The sequence below is a fragment of the Myxocyprinus asiaticus genome, chromosome 4, assembly GCF_019703515.2.
Source record: "Myxocyprinus asiaticus isolate MX2 ecotype Aquarium Trade chromosome 4, UBuf_Myxa_2, whole genome shotgun sequence".
In the NCBI taxonomy this organism is placed as follows: Eukaryota; Metazoa; Chordata; class Actinopteri; order Cypriniformes; family Catostomidae; genus Myxocyprinus; species Myxocyprinus asiaticus.
In genome coordinates, this window is record NC_059347.1 from 26698033 (window position 1) to 26713031 (window position 14999).

General features: G+C 36.3%; 1 protein-coding gene across 1 annotated transcript in view; it reads left to right on the forward strand.

Moving 5' to 3' along the window:
• Nucleotides 1-5582: 5582 nt before the first annotated feature.
• LOC127434583 (neuropeptide FF receptor 2-like) overlaps nucleotides 5583-14999 on the forward strand; it is a 31471-nt gene continuing 22054 nt past the window's right edge. The window contains exon 1 of the mRNA XM_051687416.1: nucleotides 5583-5916. Coding sequence (XP_051543376.1) covers nucleotides 5589-5916 — 328 coding nt within the window. The 5' untranslated portion in view covers nucleotides 5583-5588. The remainder of the gene's footprint in view (nucleotides 5917-14999) is intronic.

The following is a 14999-nucleotide window of genomic DNA, read 5'->3' on the forward strand; positions in this document are numbered from 1 at the left end:
TTTCTTGGAAGAACCATAATATTTTCTTGTGCCCGGACTTTGCGAGTTCGACAAGAGAGAAACGCGATCGGTTCAAGGAATGCAAGAAACTTACATCAGAAAAAGATCTCGTTTGCTCTAATGTTTCCTGCCAAACTGAGAATAGAAAAGAAGGTCGGTCGCTAAGTATTCACATGTCCAAATCTGGCAATGTCTTTTATAGAATCAATGTCTGAGTAAACCACTGGATGTTTCTCATGTGAGTGGGCCTGACTCGCTGTACTTACTCTGAGGAAGCTGGGTGACAAATTAGGTTTTCTGCGTTGGCTCCGCCGTGCGGCTGGAGCTTGTTTTGTGAATAACTTTCCTTAAAGAAACTTTTGCATTGAAGTTCCCTGACAGATTGAGAGTGGACACTATGGATGACCGCAAAATATCTACATGCTCACACAAAGGATGTCTTTTATAAAGCTGACGGATTGTGCAAGTCATGGTATATAAGCCGACAAGACACGATTCCTTGCTGCCCCCATTTCCCAGGCAGGCCTATTCGGCGACACCGTCGAGGACTTTGCCCAGTAGTTTTCGATGGTAGAGCAGTAGATCGATGCTAGCCGGCATATCCTGCCCTGGTGCAGCTCAAGATCCCGCACCCCATCTACTCATCGCCAATCTTGGACCTGTGAGTTCTGAACTAGGCTTTACACAGTTCGCGGCGGTAGACCTGGAGGATGCGTACTTCCACGTCTCGATCCTTCCTCGACACAGACCCTTGCTGCGGTTTGCGTCCGAGAGTCAGGCGTATCAGTACAAGTCCTCCCTTTTGGTCTGTCCCTGTCTTCTCGTGTCTTTACGAAGGTCGCAGAGGCTGCCCTTGTCCTGTTAAGGGAGGTGCGCATTCACGTTCTCTACTATCTTGACGACTGGCTAATCCTAGCTCATTCTCGAGACATGTTGTGCGCACACAGGGACCTGATGCTCTCACACCTCAGCCGACTAGGGCTTCGGGTCAACTAGGAAAAGAGCAAGCTCCTCCTGGTTCAGAGCATATCTTTTCTTGGTTTGGAGTTGGACTCAGTCTCCTTGACGGCACGCCTTACGAACGAGTGTGCCCAGTCGGTGCTGGCCTGTTTGAAGGCGTTCAAACAGAAAACGGCGATTCCACTGTAACTTTTTCAGAGGCACCTGGGGCATATGGCATCCTCGGCAGTGGCCACCCCGCTCGGGTTGATGCATATGAGGCTGCTTCAGCACTGGCTCCAGACTCGAGTCCCGAGATGGGCATGGCACCACAGGACACATCGCGTGGTCATCACGCTGGTCTGTCACCATCTTTTCAGCCCTTGGACCGACCTCTCGTTTCTACGGGCAGAACTGGTCTCCAGGCGCGTCGTGGTCATGACAGATGCCTCCAAAACGGGCTGGGGCGCTGTTTGCAACAGGCACGCAGCCGCCGGCCTCTGGACGGGTCTGCGACTGCATTGGCACATCAACTGCCTCGAGTTGTTGGCAATTCTACTCGCCCTGCAGAGGTTTCGGCTGTTGATCCAGGGCAAGCACGTGTTAGTTCAGACAGACAACACGACAATGGTAGCATATGTCAACCGCCAAGGCGGTTGACATATGCGGACACAACGTCTCGTTCCCTCCATCAGGGAATGGAGGTTACACCAGTAACCATGACGTTTTGCTTAGCTCACTGAATTTTTGAGGTAGAGTTCTCAAAATTTTATACAAAGTACTTACATTTGTTTACTAGAAATGTCACCAATTCAAACCTTTGTAAGAACATCACAGACCTCATGAGTTGATGTCAAATACATGGTGTTCTTTTGTTTCAACCTACCCCACTACCGGGGTAGGTTGTAACACATGCTGTGGTATGCAGGTATTTATCACTTTGTGGGGACCAAATGTCCCCGTAAGGATAGTGAAACACCAAAATGTTGACGTTGTGGGGACATTTTGTCGGTCCCCATGAAGGAAACAGCTTATAAATCCTACTAAACAATGTTTTTTTAAAAATGTAAAAATGCAGAATGTTTTCTGTGAGGGTTAGGTTTAGGGGTAGGGTTAAGGTTAAGGTTAGGGGATAGAATCTATAGTTTGTACAGTATAAATTATGTCTATGGAAAGTCCCCATAAAACATGGAAACCAGTGTGTGTAAGTTGTAACAATTAGACAAAAGAAGCAAAAACAGAGGCCACACCATGCAATGTTTCAAAACAGGTTTAATGAAATAAAATAACATTTCAGAACAATGTCTCTCTCTCTCTCTCTCTCTCTCTGTGACAGACCATAACTCAAATACACTTTTTGTTTGACTCAGGAATGTGTGTGTGTGTGTGTGTGTGTGTGTGTGTGTGTGTGTGTGTGTGTGTGTAAATTAGTCTATTAGAACAAACTTTCTTAATGGTGTGTATGCTTAATGAACCCTCTACTACAATGTACCTGTGTAAAGGTCTAATAAAAAAACAATGTCAATGTATGTGTGTGTCTATGTGTATATATTCTTAATTAGAGTCACAACAGATCTGAGTGACTTGCCCTTTTTTATGACCTCATCAGATGCTTTTTTTAAAACATTGGCAGGCACACTTCTCTCTGTCTTTCTTTTCCACTGCCTAGGTATTCTGTAAAATTATTAAAATCAAGAAAATGTTCTTAGTTGAAAGTATGGGGATGGTTGTAACACTTTGTAAAGGTGTGTTACATCCCACCCCACCCCTGTCAACCATTGTTTAGCTAACTGTATTAGCACAGTGGTTTAAAATTAGTAGGGGAAATGTATCACAATTTGCCAGAGAAACTACAATTTAATCTAATATAATCGTATGATTTTATCTGTAATAGTATTTGTTGTAAACAAAATATAGTCTTGGTCAAAAAAAAAATTTACTTTCTTACCTCAAAATCCGTTTAATAAAATCAGCATGCGCCTGTTTCCAGCCTTGAGCACCACTGCGTGGGATCAGAGAGGAAGTGGAAAAACACTGAAATGGTCATGTGACTCCTATCTTATCCCTGATTGGTGGAACTGGTGGTGTTACAACTCTCCCCATGTTACAACCATATCTGGTCTCTATGTCCAGACAAGCTTAAACATGCACGCTCCTCCGAAACTGGACCACGGATAGCTTGATGAGCGCCGATGCTGTTGCATGTGTTGAGTTGTTAAACTTACCGCTGAGTTTTGCTCAGAGAGCATTCAAATGCTTACTGTGATTTTATCAAAATCATTTGGAAGGTCAGATAAAAGTGATTGGCGGGCTGCATCAAATCAATGACTTACATTAAATAAAGACATTGCATCGTACCGAGAGACTCTGAGAAGTGGTGGTAAATCGTAGAGTAAATTATAGAAGTGCAAGTACCGCTGCGTACCGCCCCACTTCAAGCACTGACTAAAACTTGTAATCCACAAGATCACAAATTCCTTTTTTATTAGAGGGGCGAGCAGAACGGTGACTGTGACTCACCATCCCACTGACTAACAGCACTGTTACAACCCATCTAAAACCACCACCTCCTAGTTGCCCACAATAAAGCAGTGCTATTTTTAGAACGATACTGAACATACACAGTTATAAGCCTAATGTTAAACAGAACAGAATCTTGATTAAACAAATATTGGATTTTTACCTGATGCCTTGAATAAAACGTTGATAGACTAAAGGCTGAATACACACAGACTGACATAAAACACTGTATGAAAATTAAAGTTATCTAATAGGCTAACAGACACCTTATTAGCAAAACAGTTTTCCCAGGAGTTAATTTTAAAACATCAAATAAATTAGTAGTATGTCTACAGTGCATGCAAGTTAAGGGAATAATTTAAAACAGCTACATGCAAATATAAGGTAAATAGCCTAGTAATGTCTCATACTTTTTTATATGTAGGCCTAATTCCCAGTCTCATACATTCACCACTTTTTTATTTCAAATATTGGTATAGTTAACTATATAAATGTTGTATATATTTCCTCCAATGCAATAAAGGAACAATAAACGTTTAGGAATGGGAACGAAAAAGCCCTCCTCACAAATGCTAGTGAAGGGTGCCCCCTATTGCTGAATCTACAATTAAAATAGGCTTACCAGTATGTGAGCCCTAGGCAAACGGGCTCCAAAATGTCTATAACATTATTATGAGACCCTAAATGAGCGGTATCATAATTTTAGATGAAATTAAAATCCATTGAGCAGAACAACTATGCTTGAATACATAAAGTACAAATCAGTCTCAAAATGTCACTTTGCAAAATGTAATAAATAAATAAAACACGTCTGGTTGTGCGTAGACTAACTGTTTTCGATGGTGATGTTTTTCAATATGCTGTCGCCCGGAGCTGGAACTATCACAGTGGGCGTAAAAGCTGCCCAGATGATAATTCAATGCTGTGTCCATCCTCGTGCGCGTTGTGACGCTTAAAAGCGCATCATCACTCCGCCAGTCGCCAGTTCTCTCTCACACACTCTCTCTCTCATGCCAGCGCATTTCACTGACAGTGTCAGCTGAAGAGAGTGGAACTGGGACTGGACAGCTTCCGATCGCTTGAAAAACTTGTTGAAACTTAAATGGCATGTAAGACGTCGAAACTTGCTTTAATTTATTTGTCAATAAGAGTTTGGTGATTACTAGGCTTTTTAAATACTCCTTATGTCTCTCTGTGGAGATACCAGAGAACAAGGAGGTGTGCGCGTTCGTTTTTACCTGGGAACAGGTAGTACAGTAAGGAAACTGGGTACACTAAAGGTAAGAATAAAGTATGATATTGTATAAGGGGTTGCAAGGGCCACTCCGTTTGTTTTTTATTCGTTTATTTATTTAATAGTGTTAATGACATGGTTAGTGTTGGAAGCTGTTGTACCTTTTGACTTGAATGGAAATGAGCATCAAATGGACATTTAGCGCAATTTTACATTACGGAATGTGTGAGTGGACAGTGATAGTAACATGGATCTTCAGTAATCTGCCACAAAGCTGTACTTTAGGGAAATATTGTGTCTTTTCTTATGGCAAATTAGCAAATGTTTCTTCCCCATCTTCCCCTATAAATGTATGTTCACCTGCCCTTGTATTAAAGTAATGAATATGAGAGATTAATGATGATTTCCTTATTAATGGAAAAGGAAACTTAACTTCAGTCGCACACACCATATCAAACTAAGAGTACATGATGTGTTCTGTGAGTGCCAGTCAAGATCCAGGCTTTATCTCATAACTACGATCAGTTAACTGTTTGCATCACAAATGAACTCAGTAGCCAATATTATGATACAAACTACATTCAACCTCATCCAAAACATAGATTTAGTTGATGTGTTTGCATTCTTATCATTTTGAGTGATTGCACTTTATGATAAGAGGGCTAATAGTTAGCTGTAATGTGTCATTAATCAATCGTTAAAAATATGCACAATTAATTACACAACTGAAAGTCAGAGAGATAAGTACATAAAAGTAGATATTTGATTTGTGTCTGAGAGATTGGAAGAAAAAAGGGAAAGAAAAGGGGATGATATTGATTGAGGGGGGTGATAAAAGAGAACACTGAGATTAAAGCCCATCTCTCAACTCTATTCTCTTCTCCTCAGATCTAAAATGAATGAAACACTGGACGCAAACATTACCTTTGTGGATGATAATAACTGGACTTTTCCCAACGGCTCCAGTGAATTCTTCTTACCTCACAACATCACCTATGTTGGATATTATCTGCATCAGCCATCAGTAGCAGCAATCTTCATCATGTCATATCTGCTCATATTCTTGGTCTGCATGGTTGGAAATGGAGTGGTGTGCTTCATAGTCTTGCGGAGCAAAAACATGCGCACCGTCACCAACCTTTTCATTCTGAACCTTGCCATCAGTGACCTTCTTGTTGGAATTTTTTGCATGCCAACAACTCTTCTTGACAACATTATTACAGGTCAGTGCAATGCCAGGGACTGTATGTATAATTCTTGGCATTATCTGTGTCTTAATCACAGTTTGAATATGCACGCAGTTTTTTTGTTTTTTTTCTTCTTCACAGTTTGTATGCAAATTTCTTGCATGCTTGAACTGTAACATTTTGGGATCTCTTTAGGGCTATTGTGACCAGAAAATACATCTTATCTAGTAGCCTAAAGGCTTCATAATTCATTGAGTAAATATTCTGGTGTCAGTAGAGGTTGCTTTATCAGATTTTCAGATCTTAAAAAAAAAAAAAAAAGGTTTCTGGACCTGAATAGAATGAAACATACTGTGTTAAAAGCCAGTCCAGAGTTAACGTAAAAAGTTACTTAAAGGGTTAGTTGCCCAGAAATGAAAATTCTGTCATTATTTAGTCATTCTCATTTCATTCCAAACCCATATGACTTTCTTTCTTCTGTGGAACACAAAAGGAGACTGTAGGCAGAATGTTCATGACTGACAGTCTTAGTCGTCATTCACTTTCATTGCATCTTTTTTCATTCAGTGAAAGTAAATGGTGAATTAGGCTGTATGAACAACATTATGATGAGTAAATTATGACAAAATTTAAATTTTGGGGTGAACTGTCCCTTTAGGGAGAGCTGCTAGACTAGAAAGAAATCAAATAAAATGTTTTTGTGTGACATCAGTTATATGATAGGCTCTATATGTCCTAATGGTCTTATATTTTACTTGACTCATATTTAATGATATCCACAGGACAGAAACAATACACATGCTTTTGAGATAAATGAGAGATATAAAAGTGTGGCCTTCATATAGTTTGTTTATTCCAAACAAAGCATGGTATTGCTTTATTTTACATGTATATGAGCTATGATGAAACAGCCTAAAGAAAAAACTGGCATAGTGAGAAGTTTGAGTGGAAATCTAAAACAAAATGAGATGGCAGCTTGATGATGAGAATGCTGCGAGTAATGCAAGATATTTTTGTTTCCTGCATATGACTCAGTTTTCTGGTATGAAAGTGGTACACAGTGGTCCAGAAATGTTTGTGGATGCAACGCTAAAGTGGAATATTTTGACAGATGTATCATTAAGAAGCTATTTCAATGATTATTTCTAAAATGAGAAACTTTTGTCAGCTAAAATAAGTTGATTTTTGTTTATCTATTTGACTAAGACTTATATCAAATTATAAAATGGTCAAATGAAAAGGTATTTCCTGTAGGAATAAAAACAACAAAAGGTAAGGGTAATAAAAAGTGTAAAAGTAACTTTGACAAGTAATTATAAGGTTATTAGGTAAATAGAACCTCTTGAATAACACCACTTTATAACTGATAACCTACTGTATACTCCCCTCCTGTGATTAACTGTCAGTATAATTGTATTTGTGATATACTGTGTTTATAGACTCCAGATAATATAATAATGTTACGAAAAGGCTGATATCTATTAAGATGTGACCCCCAAATATATCATATTTTAATAAACAAAAATATTTTTTTTAGCAGAGATATTAGAGGAATGGTATCATAATACAAAAATCACTTCTTCTGGGTTTCTATACATTGTTTCATTACCACACAAATAGTTTTATTTACTGTGGGTTTTTTAGTCTGGAATCCTATTTGTCAACCATCTAAGTAACAGTCTTATTATGTCACACACTGACATAGAGTGTCACTTTGAAGAACTATAAACATCTATACATCTTTCTTATACATGTTTATTGAATATATCATTATAGGCCCAGCAATTTATGATAAACTGTCTGTACTTGTTCAGTCATGGTTGGAAAACAGAAATCAAATAACAACAGTTAGAAACCTTGGTAAACTCTCTTTTAAATTGTTCTAAATTACTCAGTTATGGAAGATGAAAGCTATTTATTTGTTACATATAAATGGCCATATATCATAACTGATATACTTATTCATACAAATTCAAGGAAGTACATTTTTATGTATTTTTTTATGTATTTATTTTTTATGTTACTGACTGAACCAGAAACTGGTAGAGAAGCAAATGGGTTTCTAAGAAAGCGTAGGCTTTCTAAGATTCACTTCTTGAGTGTTATAGAACATGTGTTTCCATAGAGACAAAAGCTGCTTTTTCACCATCAGGCTGAATGGTTCTGAGCCCATTTCAGAACGGTTCCAGTAGCATTTCCACTTGAGCACAGTTCGAAACTGCACGATTACAAACATTCTCGGCCCGGATTTCTTGGCATGGAGCTAACCGTGCTGGTGGAATGGCTTTAGTATGTGGCGATTCATGATTGTCATTTTTCCAATGCCAAGCTAACCATTTGTTTCTAGGTAGCTGGCAAAGTTCGCTATGGTGGGGTTAATACAATTTAATAAAAAATTGTGTATGTTTCGTGAATCTTTATGATTTTACAGTGATGGTTTAACTAGTAGGCTATAGTACATTATTGCACATTATTTATCCTACACGTCTTTTTTGTCATGGATGCAGATTATGCTAGCAAACCGATCAGCATGGAATGGCACGAAAGAACGGTTTCACAATGAGAACTGTTCGGTTTTAATGACCTGTAACAAGAAAGAACAATGGTTGCACTCAGTTGGGCATAGTGTAAATGTATGGCTGCCATCAGTGTCAGGTCTGAGTCTAGAATAAACCAGTCTATGCTGTGTAAAAATGGCACAATTGCAAAGAACTGTATGTAGAAATCTACTTCACTTTACTTTAGAGCTGTCTTCCCTGTCTTCATGCAACCCATTAGCAACATGCTCTATTGAGGTGAAAAACTAATTATAATCAGTCTTGTCATCTGTGAGGATAAGCAAATCAATAAAAGTTCAGCATTGTTTTCTTTAAAATATCTGCTCTGATGAGACAAATGATTTAAAAGCTCTGATTGATATATTGAAAAACTCAAGAAGCAGTCTGGTGTCTAAACATTGATGGCGTCTTCGTCTTTCTAAATATTGTCAAGAACATTTCTTCTTGAAAAGTCTTATCACATGGATACATTGTGGGTTGTGTTTTGCTGCTGTGCTAAAAATTGACATCAACTATCATTCAGTCAAGTTCAGAAATTTTCCAAACCTTTTGTACAATTTGCATAATGAAAAAAAATAAAAATAATTAATAATACTCCATTAATCAGAATGAATGACAGTGTACGAAAATAAAATTATTAAAAGCAGTGTATTGAATAGTATTTTAAATATAAAATATTATTAGCTTCTCCGTGCTGTATTGCAACTTTAGGAAATAATTACAGATTTATCTGTATCATTTGCATAAGGTGGTTATTTACATTGTACCTCTCTTTGATCATTAGATTAAACTTAGGTTGTTTTTATGATAAATATTTTAAAATATTTTATCTTAAAAACATATTTTGTAACATCTAGATCGATGCGACGTAAGGCAGCAAACGTAGTGCCTTCCTATTTTAAATCAGTATCACAAGGCTTTCATGAACATTTAAAAAATGAATTAGTATTTGTGGGGTGTAATTAATTAATTCCTGACTGTCCAACATGCTGTATTATTAATAAATGTTGATTTATTCAGAAGAAAAATAAAATATGTAGCAAGCACTGCACTTAACAACCAGCCAAAAAAGTGTGTTTGCATTACTGTAATTTAATTAACACCATTGTTATGCAGAATACTTTTTAAGAAATCTTTTAAGAAAACACTTGTTTTTGAAGTTCAAGGGTAAAAATCAGCATCTTGTTTTTAGTAAATCTGTGAGAAAGCACTCATTACAGAAGGTCAGTATACAAGCTCAGTTTCATATTAGTCATCCAAGGCCTGGAGGAGCACAAGCGTGTCTCTTGTTTCGCTAGTTCCTAAGAATCACTAAGACATAACACAAATGAATTCTGTTCATTCAGAATTCAGAAATTCTGTTCTGAACATAGTTCCCACCCCCACAGTAAAATACACAGAGAAATTGTTAAGCTGTCCCCTAAGCCAGTTCACCTCCTCCAGCCACACACAAAATACTGTAGGTGAGATCCCACCAAATGGTAACTGTGATAGAATCTGACCTACATGGTATATTCCCAAGGTGAATTGGATGGCATCCTGTTGCTCTGGCCCACATATACAGTATGTGTGTGGATTGCTTTTTAGACAGAGGTGGAAAGTAACGAATTACAACTACTCTAATTATAGTACTTTAGTACATTTTTCTACTTCATTAGTATAAACGAATCATAGTACATTTACTTGAGTTAATTAAAAATGAAGGATTCAACTTCACTATAGGCTATTTATTTTCCACAAGTTAAAAAAAAAAAAAAAAAAGACAACATCCCTGAATGTTCAGCAAGTTATAAGCACTAAATATGTTTCCTGAAACATGCTTCTGCCTGGTACAATGGAAGTAGCAGGACACAGCAGTGTGCTCCAGAGATAGGTTATTGCAAATCTCTTGCTTGAGTCCTCCAGGCTTCACTCATGTGGCTAAAGCGTTATGGAGGAAGTCACTGTCAAACATCTGAAATGGCTAGACAACCTCGACATTTTAAACAGCCCTGAAGAATTAAAGAGGAGACAACGCTGTACCATGCATCAACATGAAATACAAGGCTTTTCAAACTATGCATCATCACCGTTACTAAAATGTATCGTGTTTTTACTGTGGTAACCAGTTTTTGAAGTGGGCCGGTGCTCAGCTGGAACACCAGACCGACAATTATGCGCAATGCTTTTTTTGCAGTACCATGAATTATTCTTGCATAGGCTACCGACAGCTCTCAAAAACTACCGCAGGTACTCAAACTTATCACACTTCACAAGCCCTGTCAACTAGACAAGAACTGTAATCTTCTGCATATCTGACTGAACGGTTCATTTCCAGAGTAAGATTATGAAATATGATGGGACCGACTGACTGACTAATGGTATTAAACATGTTAAAACAGTGCAGTCTGACAAATGTGCGTATCTTGTCTACTTACAGCAATCAGTCTCAAATAAAGTTTTTAAATACCTTTAAAAAAATACGATATCATATGCCACAAACCTTTCAGGTTCTTTATCAAAGTCATGTTTTTTGGAGTTAAAATCAATTTCTGAATTTGCCAAAATGTGCTTCTTTTCATAGTCTGTATGTATTTTCTTTAAAAAATATAATGCATTCAATCTTAATCCATCTAGTCCCTCTCTTGAAATCACAACAGAAAAACAGTTTTAGTGTCAAACTAAGTAAATGCATTTACTACATAAAAAAACTTGTTTTTGATAATCTAATACATTTACATTGAATAATGTTAAATAATCTAACCCATTTTCTTTAGCAGTCCTAAATAGATGCAAAACTGAAATCTGCATATGATAAATACTTTAAATATCTTAACTGTCAAAAAAAAAAAAAAAATAAAAAAAAAAAAATAAAAAAAAATTTGACAGTAGGGTCTGCCCACCATGGTAATAAATACTGCAGCTTTTACAGCTCTTAAAAGTAAAACTCCACAAAACTATGCATGTTAGATGATGCTTTTTTCTTAAAGAGAAAGAAACCATATTAACAGTGTCCATAAAAGTTATCCAAAGAGTTTTAAGAGACACTGAATTTATCAAAAATACTTTTAAATCCAATATCATATTTACATATATAGGCTGCTAAACACCAGCGTTTAACGTTTTAGAACACAAAGGCATTTCTGTTTTTAAAAGAAATTGATGGTTCTGTTCACCAAGGATGCTGAAATTGATCAAGAATTACAGGAAAGACAATTATAATGTTATAAATGACTATTTCTGTTTAAATAAATGCTGTATTCTTCAAACCTTCTGTTTATCCAAGAATCCTTTACTTGCAGCAATGCAAGTGTTTTTTTTTATTCAAAACAGTAGTGCATGGAATAGCCTTCATAAATCATCTTCTTAAAGAACAATAGACTCATGAAATTCAGGAAAAATAAATGTCTTTTTGGCCATTTTTAACACCAGAGCGACTTGTAAGAAATGCAAGCGTGCAAAATCACCTGTCACTGCATGCCAATTTAGCACATTATATTGATTCCTTTAGGTTTAGGTGACAGTAGGCTATATTCTGAGTAGACTGGAGTAATGCATGCTGAAAATAGGCTTTGCCATCATGGGTAACAATGCAATTTTAAAAATAAATACAAATATAAAACATTTTTAACATTAATAATAGTTGGCAAAATTACTCATGTTTTTTGGCAGTATTTTTTAATGAATTGAATGCATCCTTGGTGAACAGCAGCATACATTTATTTCTAAAACAAAAATGTCTTTGTGTTCTAAAACTTGAATGGTAAAAAAATTATTATATATTTTTAATAAAAGTAATTTGTAAAGTAATTACTTGAGTGGTTTTTCAACAAACTTATTTACTCTTACTTGAGTACCGAGGTGAAGGCAGTTTCAGGTTGGATATTTGACAGATATTCGTGCTGTCAAACCTCAATAGCTTTCAAACCAGTTGAGACACAGACTCCAAATAAGTGTCACGATGTTGGAAAAATTGCACACAACATTGCATAGGTCTTATTTTCACGATTCGGACATTAATTCGCTTTCCAAAGCTAATAAACAGGTGAAAATGTGAGCAACATTCTGTATTCCTAGTTGAATTAGTTAGGGAACATAAACAAAGTACAAACTTTTTTACATTCGAATTTCAATAGCTCCTTGGTCATGTGACTTACTGACCTCAAACAAGGGTCAGAATGTTCATTGACTACCCTTCTATTTTTCACACCCTTTAGGTTTTCCATTTTCTTCTCAAATAATTATTTTTTTTTTTTTTAACATTCTAATTTCAATAGCTCCTTGGTAATGTGACCTACTGATGTCAACCAAGGTTCAAAATGTCCATTGTCTACCCTATATTGCATCCTCTTTAGCTTGTCCATTTTCATCTCACATGATTTTACATAAAAACATTTTTTAATTTAGAATTTCAATAGCTCTTTGGTCATGTGACCTACTGACCTCAAACAATGGTCACAATGTCCACTAACTACCATTCTATATTGCATATGCTTTAGTATGTCCATTTGTATTTCACATGATTTTTTATGAATGTTTTAAACTTTCTAATTTCAATACCTCCTTGGTCATGTGACCTACTGATGTCAACCAAGGTCCAAAATGTCCACTGACTACCCTTCTATACTGTACACCTTTTAGTTTGTCCATTTTCATCTCATATGATTTTTCATAAAATAAAATTATATTCAAATTTCAATAGCTCCTTTGTCATGTGATCTACAACCCTCAAACAAGGGTCAGAATATCCACTGACTACCCTTCTATATTGCACACACTTTAGTTTGTCCTTTTTCATCTCATATGATTTTACATAATTGTTTTAACATTTTAATTTCAATAGTTCCTTGGTCATGTGACCTATTGACCTCAAACAATGGTCACAATATCCACTGACTACCCTTCTATATTGTACACACTTTAGTTTGTCCATTTTCATCTCACATGATTTTACATATAAAAAATTAAAAAAAACTCTAATTTCTATAGCTCCTTGGACATGTGACCCACTGACTTCAAACAATGATCACAATGATCTATATTGCACATACTTTAATTTGTCAATTTTTATCTCACATTATTTGTTATGAATATTTTAAACTTTCTAATTTCAATACCTCCTTGGTCATGTGACCTACTGACCTCAAACGAGGGTCAGATTGTTCATTGGCTACACTTCTATATTGTACACCCCTTAGTTTGTCCATTTTCATCTCACATGATTTTATATGAATTTTTGTAACATTCTAAATTCAATAGCTCATTGGTCATGTGACCTACTGACCTCAAACAATGGTCACAATGTTCATTGACTACCCTTCTGTATTGCACATGCTTTAATTAGTCTCACATGATTTTTTATGAATATTTTAAAATTTCTAATTTCAATATCTCCTTGGTCATGTGACCTACTGATGTCAACTAAGGTTCAAAATGTCCACTGACTACCCTTCTATATTGCACACCCTTTAGTTTGTCCATTTTTATCTCACACAATTTTACATGATTTTTTATTTATTTAGAATTTTAATAGCTCCTTGGTCATGTGACCTACTGACCTCAAACAAGGGTCAGAATGTTCATTGACTACCCTTCTATATTGCACACCCTTTAGTTTGTCCAATTTCATCTAACACTATTTTACATGACATTTCGATGTTGGTCTTTGATTTGAATTTCAACAACTCTCTGGTCAAGTGAACTACAACCCTAAAACTGCTGTCAGAATATCCACTGACAGCTCCTCTGTATTGCACACCCTTTAGCTTTTCCATTTTCATCTCACTTGATTTCACATGAATTTTTTTTATTTAGAATTTCAATGGCTCCTTGGTCATGTGACCTACTAACCTCAAACAAGGGTCAGAATGTCCACTGTCAGTCTTTGGGCCACTTCCATGTTCTTTATCAGAGAGCAGTTTTGGCTTTGTTGAACTCTAAAATCATAGGTATGATCTGAACATATGGTTGTCCCACACAACTACATAAAAAACAAATAATGGTAACACTAAAGGGTGTGCAATATATAAGCGTAGTCAGTGGACAGTTGGAACCTTGATTGATGTCAGTAGGTCACATGACCAAGGAGCTATTGAAATTAGAATGTTTATAAATTTTATGTAAAATCACGTGAGATGAAAATGGACAAACTAAAGGGTGTGAGATATAGAAGGGTAGTCAGTGGACTTTTTGAACCTTGGTTGACATCAGTAGGTCACATGACCAAGGAGCTATTGAAATTAGAATGTTTATAAATTTCATGTAAAATCATGTGAGATGAAAATGGACAAACTAAAGGGTGTGAGATATAGAAGGGTAGTCAGTGGACTTTTTGAACCTTGGTTGACATCAGTAGGTCACATGACCAAGGAGCTATTGAAATTAGAATGTTTATAAATTTCATGTAAAATTACATGAGATAAAAATTGATCATCTAAAGCATGTGAAATATATAAGGGTAGTCAATGGACATTTTGAATCTTGGTTGACATCAGTTGGTCACATGACCAAGAAGCTATTGAAATTAGAATGTTTATAAATTTCATGTAAAATCATGTGAGATGAAAATGGACAAACTAAAGG